We start from the raw sequence: 8,636 nt of genomic DNA, 5'->3' as shown, positions 1-8,636 counted from the left end.
GGCATCTCTATATTTTTATTGAAAATAAAAAAGTCATGGTGCTTTCTTCCTCGTAAGTGGCATATGGACACCCCCAGTGCTGCCGGTCTTGCTTCCGGTACAAAAGTCTTAGCAGGAAACCAACCTTAATGGCTTGTTGGTGGATAAGACGGCATCAACTTGTACATTTGCCCATTGAGAGAACTCCCAGGAGCAACTGTCCTCTCCCCAGTACACGCGGCACATTGCTAAGAAGGCAGATTTCAGGATATTCACATTCATGCATAACGTATCTCACACTACCTGGGCAGTTTAACTCATACTTTGTACAGATGCAGAGTACAGTAGCTGTATTTTTATATATATATATATATATAGTAGAGATCTCTTTAAATATATATAGCTATATATAATATATATGTTTATATTTTTACACCTATTAGTCTTTCTTCCAAAACTTCCTTTAGAAACTTCTTTAGGAACACCTGAAACCTCTGGGAGATCCTGTGATCTGAGTTCCAAAGTTGGGGTCAACCGCGAGATGGCTGGAAAAGATCTGTTTGAGAAAATGCGAAGGGAAGTGTATTTCATTCTTGACATCAGGGCTTGGACTAGCCTGAGAATCGGTGTGTGTCTAGAGACTGCCGGCTCATTTTAGATAAAAAAGTTCTAAGCTCACAATACTAGGCCGGCATGGTTTTAAGTACGCTTATGTCTCGTAAGCTCAAAATCTAGTGGGTCTCCCTTGCTGTGCCATGAGACTTATTTTTTGAATGGCCGGTCTTGGGCTTGGGGTGGGGTGTGGGTATTAAGTGAATATTTTTAAAAACTAGGCTCTTCCCTTGGTTTTTGCTAACTGGAGTGAGAAGGGATTTTACAAGCCCAACTGAGAGGGAATTTATGTGCAGACCAGAGCCCTGGATGCGTCAGTGGCTCAGGGAAGACGATACAGGCCCCAAAGCGTGGTGATGGCTCAGCTGATTCCTCACCAGGAAGCCTTGCCTGGGGCTGGAAGATTAGGCTAACTGCAAAATCCAGGCTTCCTAGGTCTAAGCCAAGGTAGGGAATGATGGGACCAGGTGAGTGTGCAAAGCTGGGCTATGCCCAGCCCCTTCAGGCTGCCCAGCACTTCATGATCCCTTAGCCAAGAACCTCTCCTCTTGCAGAAGGTGCCCTCTGATCACTCCTGAGCTTCTGGACAGCCCAAGGCACGGGCACTTTCTCATGGTTGCAGCACAGGGTGGTGTGTGTTTAGGGCTAGGGTCCTGCCCAGGTGTCTGCTTAGGGCACAGCTTGGGGGTTCAGCAGGCACCAGGAGGCTGAAGGCAGCGGGGGACAGTGCCCTGGGGTGGGGTCTGCTGGGTTTCCCCCTTTGACCTGCTGCTGGCCCACATCCTCTGGCCTGTTTGTCACCTGGCTCCGCACCTCAGGAGCACTGTGAAGTACCAGACAGGCCAGGGGCAGGGGCCGGCACTATGCTGATGCCCAGGTGTCCGGGGAAGCAAAATTCAAATCCAAACCCCAAAAAGTCCTCAAATAGAAGGAAATGAGGAAAGAAGGAAAACCCTTTATGGGAGGGTATGCCCTGGGGCTGTCCTCAACCTGCACCTGCTGACCTGGGCAGGACAATGACACACAGACAGCTCCGTGGGCACTAGGACTCTGGGACAATGGGCATTTTAAGGTTTGGCCCAAATGGGGACCGGTTTTCAGGTGTGTCTGTCTTCCCCAGACTTCAAAGTCTCACCAGTAGCTTAAACACCTACCAGAGGAGTACACTGGAGGTTTAGGAGGCAAATTAGGTCTTACAGGGCTCGACAGTGGAACCATTCAATGCACTGGGTTCCTTCTGAGCACATATGTAGGGGCGGTGGGGAGAGCCACAGGGCCAGGAGTTTCCCACTCATTTTCCAGGAGATGCAAAATCATCCTGTCTCCATGGGCTTCCTGATGTGGCCCACAGGGAAGGCAGCCACTTGGGAGAGAGGCCAACCAGGCAGGGGTTACCAGCCTGGAGGATTCCTCTCCTCCTGTCCCATTTCATCCCTTGATCCTCCAACCACACTGGAGGGCTCAGTGCTTCTATAGCGTGAGATCTGTTTAGACATTGATAGGAAGACACTGGAAGAACAATACCTCCTTCTTGGTGACTGGGGCTCGGGGAGGGTAAAGTGGGGAGAGGATGGAGGACTCTGGGAGAGGGCCTGAGTACAACAGTCAGGCCTCAGGGGACTGTGGGGACACCCAGCGCCTGGCCAGCGTCAGCCTGGTACAGCATGCCCACAGTGGATTTGGCACAAGTAGTGGCCTCTGCCGACTAAGGCAGGGCCTGGCTCACAGAGATGCATCAGTTCCTATGGGGTCAAGTGTGGGGATGAGTCTGAGGACAGGTGCAGTGGCCTCTGCCCTTGCCCAATGGCCCTGGGCCACGGGTTCAGTGAGTCATTTTGCCCCTGGAAGGCCAGACACTGCCCCCGAGTGTAAACACACTCCTATGTCTGCTCAGGAGGGGATTTTGCAGGCTGGGCTCACAGCCCTCCGTGGTAGGCAGTCAGGAGCCTAGGGTGTGGGGTGTCAGTGGGGATAGGAGGGAGAAGGCAGGCCCTGAAGATTGACAACAATTGCAGATGGGGTGATGAACAGATGTGTGGGAAGCACCTTTGAAAGGGGACGTCTGTCTCCTGGCTGTGCCGATGGCTTCTGTTGAGAATGTGAACAGAGGAGCAGGCAGGCTTCCTGGGAGGAGGAGAGGTTTTCCGGCAGGGAGTGGGCCCTGGACCATCTTTCTTTTGGCTAAAGGGGGATGCCTCCCTGCCACAGCAGAAAGACAGATCCCCCTGGCTTTGCCAGTGCGCATGCTTTAGACAGCAGCTGGGGGCAGTCGACAGACCAGACACCAGACAGGGAGGAGGATGTGGAGGGCCTGGGGTTGGGACTGCCCAGGTGCTGCATGCAGCATGAGCCGGGCTCAGCCTGGTGTCCGAGCTGCCTTGGCCCGCGGGCTGACCAGGGGCAAGCCTGGGAAGAGAATGGTTTCTCCTTCGGGAGGCTCGGGGCCTGTGAGGCAATGAAGTCCTGGACAAGCTCAGAGTTAGCTCATGTCCACCTGCTTTCCCATGTCCACCAGTGCCACCAAGGTGTCCCTCTGGCCAGCGGGTCCAGGGCCTGCAGACTCACACCACGGTGTTGTTCACATCTACTCCTTTGTTGCTCTGCGAAGTACTCATGGGATACTCAGCAACGCTGGTGCCATTTTCGTCTTTTCTCAGTGGTTTCCTGGAAGTGTGGGGAGGGGACAGGGAAGGCAAGGGAGGGGGAGGCAGGGACTCCATTAGTTATCAGTGATGGTGGGGTGTAACCTCCAGCTAGCATCCCTGCTCCGTGAGAGTGTCAGAAGGAAGCCCACAGCTCTGTTCTTGGTTAGCATCCTTGGGCTTTTAGTTCTTGAGGGGTTAATCAGCAGCTGGACGTGCTCTCAACTCGGGTGTCATGAAAACCGGGGCACAGATGAGAGGGAAAGAGGGGAGCTATTAATGATGAAACAGGGACAACAGGTATGAGTCAGGGCTGTTTCGGACAAACAAGAAAGTATGTTCAGTCTAGCACGGTCAAGCTTTGACTGATCTCTTTGATCAGGGTACAGTTAACAGAAGTGCTAGGGGGTGAGTTCTGCAATCTTCCTCAGTGTGGGCAAAGGCAAATGCAAAATGTGATGAAGCAGATAGTGGTAGTGGTGATGCTGGTGGTAATGGTGGTGGTGGTGGTGGTGATGCTGGTGGTAATGGTGGTGATGGTGGTGGTGATGCTGGTGGTAATGGTAGTGGTGATGCTGGTGGTAATGGGGGTGATGGTGATGCTGGTGGTAATGGTGGTGGCGGTGATGCTGGTGGTAATGGTGGTGGCGGTGATGCTGGTGGTAATGGTGGTGGTGGTAGTGGTAGTGGTGATGCTGGTGGTAATCGGGTGGTGATGGTAGTGGTGATGTTGGTGGTAATGGTGGTGATGGTGGTGGTGATGCTGGTGGTAATGGTAGTGGTGATGCTGGTGGTAATGGGGTGGTGGTGGTGATGCTGGTGGTAATGGTGGTGGCGGTGGTAGTGGTGATGCTGGTGGTAATGGTGGTGGTGGTAGTGTGGTGATGCTGGTGGTAATGGTGGTGGTGGTAGTGGTGATGCTGGTGGTAATCAGGTGGTGGTGGTAGTGGTGATGATGGTTTTGGTGCTGGTGGAGGTAGTAATGGTAATGGTGGCAGCAGTGATGATGCTAATAATGGTGGTGATGATAGTGATGGTTAAGGTAATGGTGGTGGTGATGGTTGGGTTGACAGTGGTGATGATGGTGATACTGGTGATGGAGGTGATGATGGTGGAGAAGGTCATAATGGTGGTGGTGATTGTGATCATGGTTATGATGGTGGTGGAGGTGGTACTGATGGTGGTGATGGCAGTGGTGGTGGTGATGGTGATAGTGGTAATGATGATGGGGTGAAGATGATGGTAACAATGATGACAGTGATGGTTTGGGTAATGGTGGTGGTGATGGTTGGGTTGACGGTAGTGGTGATGGAGGTGATCATGGTAGTGAAGGTCATATTGGTGGTGGTGATAGTGATAGTGGTTATGATGATGGAGGTGGTATTGGTGGTGGTGATGGAGATGGCAATGGTGGTGGTGATGGTGATAGTGGTAATGATGATGGAGGTGGCAATGACAGTGATGGTAATGGCAATGGTGGTAGTGATGATGGTGGTGAATGTCTACACTAAATTAGTATACACCAGTGGTTCTTGAGCACTTTAAATTGAGCCATTTGAAGCTCATTGCAGAGGGCCCTTAACCCCAAAAGTGGTTTTTCCTATTCATATAAGGCATCAGGAAGGCTGGGAGTGAGGCTCTGAGAAGGCTCTTGCTCATTTGCTGGGGTTTTGAAATTATGGTGTACTTTTGGGCCTGGCTCAAGTCTCACTTCCTCCCTCCCTCAAGTTGTTCAGCAGAGCTCTGGCCCCAGCCTGAGTATCTGTATCCTCCTGGCCTAAGCCACATGCTCTCTGTAGCCCAATTCCATGCCACAATTCTGCTATCTCATCCCCACGGGGCAGTAGCCCAGCCTCCTCCAGGGTTCCCAGGGGTGCCAAGGTTGAGCCTGGATCTGCCGTTGCTGGGAGTTGTCCAGAATGGACATTTATGGTCATTGTCATAGGCCCAGGAATTGATTGCTTCTGCCTTTTCAAATGTCCCCAGAGCCTCCCCAGAGCCATAGTCAGAAGAGCTGGTGCCTGGTGATCAGCTCGATGTCTCCAGGACAAAGCCGTAACTGAGTGAGTTCAGGGAAGGCAGGGTCTGTGAGGGGATCATTAGCAGTTCACGGGAAGAATGATCAGGCCTACTCAGAGACTACACGCCGAGCTCAGTCTGGTAGTGAACTGTTCCCTTTTCTCCTGCAGCAGAAGTAGCTCAAAACATCTGCTAAGCAAGTCAAGTGCACTCACTCCAGGTGGTCAAGCCTAGCCACCGCAGCTTCTTCTAGGAATGCAAGAGGCAAACCCACAATTCCTCCCACAGTGCATCATGCTTTGTGCAAAGCACTGTCAGTCACAGAGATTTCCTTGTCCCTTCTCTCAGTGGTCACCTGAAGAAGCTAGGCCTGGAGTAAGAGATTCATTTCATGGGGAAACTGAGGCTTAGGGAGGGCTTAATATGCCCAAGGATGCTCATCTGGTTTGTGGTGGGGCCGGGACCACCACTCACTAACACTGTGTCTTGGCCACACATTTATCTTCCCATTATTATTATTATTATTATTGTTTTGGAGATGGGGTCTTGCTCTGTTGCCTAGGCTGCAGTGCAGTGGCATCACCACAGCTCACTGCAACCTTGAACTCCTGAGCTCAAGCGATCCTCCAGCTTTAGCCTCCTGAGTAGCTGGGACTACAGGCGTGTGCCACCAAGCCTGGCTAATTTTTAATTTTTTTGTAGACACAGGGTCTCGCTATGTTGCCCAGGCTGTTCTTGAACTCCTGGCCTCAAGTGATCCTCCTGTCTCGGCCTCCCAAAGTGCCAGCATCTTCCCATTTAATCAGCATTCCCAGCAGGTATTCCCCTATGAGCTCTGGGATCTCATCAACTTGGGAAAGCCTTCTTCCACTCTCCTCTTAGAGATTCCGCAGAGTCCTCCAAGAAGCCTGTCTCCTTTTGCTTTAACTCAGCATATCCCACATATGAATCTGAGAACTCCATTTACGTAGATGCTGACAGATACTCTCTGTTTACAGGCCTCAGCTGTGCTACCTTGTTTATATCAGGATCCATGGGAAATGATGGACTCTGTAGCCAAGCTCTGCCCTGGGCCTTTTGCTCCCTCTGTCCCCTTCATCCCCATTCCTGTCCTACCCAACCCTTTCCAGGGAGCCTTAAGCAGCTCTGATGTTGCCAGGTGTGCCTGACTTCTGACTCCATGAAATCCGCATGTCCTGGACAATTTGTGGCGGTGGCATTTTCTTACAGTGAGATCCTGTGCTCCTCTAGTGAGGCTGCTGATGGACTCAAGTGGGATAAATGTATCATGAATACATGAGGGGAAGAAAGGACATCAGCATCAGGATTCCAGAAAATATTAACAGGCAAAAAAGAGTCTGGACCCAAGCCCACACTGCATTCTCCTTAATAGATACTACATATTGGGCTTAGGGCTAAAATAAAAACAATTGCAACAGGTCCAGATCATGGGAGATATGGCTTAAGGGCCTTCTAGGGTGGATAATGAAGAAATGAAGAAGGAGGCTTGGAGCTCCCTTAGAAATGACTAAACCTGGAGGGCTCAAGGTTTCTACCCTTTTTAGGGGAAGGGGAGGAGGTCAGCAGGATTTCTACTGGCAGGAGGCAAGGAGGGAGTTCTAAAGTCATCCTGTCGTCTGTGAGGCCCCTTCGTACTCGCAGGCCCCGGGGAAGAGGTGGCTTGGAAGAGCTAAGCAGGAAGCGAGTCTGGCAGGAGGATCCTGGAAGGCAGGGTGAGAAGGGGGCCCAGGGCCTTCTCAGCTGCTCAGCCAGTTTCCCAGATAGGAAACAGGCAGGCGGGCTTGGCAGGGGCTGTTTCCGGCAAAGAAGGCACCTGTGGCAGGTACGGGCCCCAGACAGGAGCATTCGGGAGCCTGTGTATGGTGATGGGAGAAGGTGGCAGCCGAGGGCTCTCCTGAGAAGTGGCCACGATCCATTCCCCTCCTGCCACCAGAAATGAGTCCCCAGCCACTCTGCTGTCTGGACTGTTGCTCCCAAAGCCTTTCTGGGACTCACTGGAGCCCCAAGGAAGTTGGGTGTTCCCTAGAGCAGCAGATGGCTCCAGCTCTGCACCTCCCCAACTCCACCCTTCCACCAAGCACGGCACTTCAGGGTGACACTGCGGAAGTGCTAAGAGGCAGATGCCAAGGCTCAGTAAACCCTTATCCCACCACTTTCTGGCCGTGTGACCTTAGGCAAGCTACATAGCCTCTCTATGCCTCAGTTTCTCGTCTTTGAAATGAGCACAATAGTGGTGTCCATTTCATAGGTTTGTTGGGAGGATTAAATGCGTTAGTCCATGTCAAGCACTTAGACAAGCGTCTGGCATACCGTAAGTGCTCCATAAATGTTTGTTAGCTGTCAGTACTGCTGGGGAAAAGGTGTCAGCAGGCAGCTGGCCCCACTGACTGGCAACAGACTTCCTACCTAACGCGTGCCCCGTGGGGTTCCAGAAATGCTAGAGAGAGTTGTTAGGACCCAGCCTGACTCTGCAGCTCTGTGAGTCAGCTGAGGCTGGTCTCACTAAACCAAGAAGAGGCATTTCCACCCTGGTCCAGGCAGAGATGGCCACAGAGGGCTCCCTAAATGGCATGGTTCCTAGAAACCAAGAGAGAGCTTAGTGAGGCTTTCCTTGGCGACACCCAGGATTCTTGCCTGTAGGAGGGTGGGCTCTGCCACCTTGAGACTTCTCGTCCCCTGCCCTGGGCTTGGAGGGCAGCAGGTCCCCACATTCCCTGCTCAGAGTGCCATGCGGACAGCTCCAGTTGCACATGCCAGCAGCCACGAGGGGCCCCTGCAGAAACCATGCCTCCACTAGCATCTCTGGCCTGGGCAAGGAGGGCTGGGACCCAGGTACCCCTCTTAGGCCCCGCTGACCATGATGTGACAGCCTCTCCCTCAGCCTGCTGCTCTGCGGGGATGGAAGAGATGGAGGCAAAGAACAGCTCTGGGAGTCTGAGAAGGGAGGCTCTCTTCCTGCCTCATGTGCCCCTGGGAGAAGTAAAAGTTAAAGGTTCCGGACTCACCCCTTATGAAGGCATTCATCCCCCCCAACTGCCCATGCTCGACACCCCCCACACCCATACATATACATGAACCTGCATAACACACACAGGCACATACACATAGACACATGTACGCATGCACGAATCCACACATACACATGTATGCAAACACACACATGTACAATATACACAGGCACATGTACATATGCACAAATACAAACATGTACCTACACACACACACGTATGCACACACACAGGCACATACACATAGACACATGTACACATGCACGAATCTACACATACACACGTATGCAAACACACACATATACAATATACACAGACACATGTACATATGCACAAACCCATACAAACATGTACC

General features: G+C 52.0%; 1 protein-coding gene across 1 annotated transcript in view; it reads right to left on the bottom strand.

Annotated features, from left to right (window-relative positions):
- The window catches only part of PRIMA1 (proline rich membrane anchor 1), a 72,221-nt gene continuing 63,585 nt past the window's right edge, over positions 1–8,636 (bottom strand). Inside the window, exon 5 of the mRNA XM_023205326.2 lies at positions 1–3,255. Coding sequence (XP_023061094.1) covers positions 3,153–3,255 — 103 coding nt within the window. The 3' untranslated portion in view covers positions 1–3,152. The remainder of the gene's footprint in view (positions 3,256–8,636) is intronic.

This window comes from Piliocolobus tephrosceles, chromosome 6 (assembly GCF_002776525.5).
Source record: "Piliocolobus tephrosceles isolate RC106 chromosome 6, ASM277652v3, whole genome shotgun sequence".
In the NCBI taxonomy this organism is placed as follows: domain Eukaryota; kingdom Metazoa; phylum Chordata; class Mammalia; order Primates; family Cercopithecidae; genus Piliocolobus; species Piliocolobus tephrosceles.
Note: the sequence above shows the minus strand (reverse complement) of the source record. Positions and strands in the feature narration are given on the sequence as shown.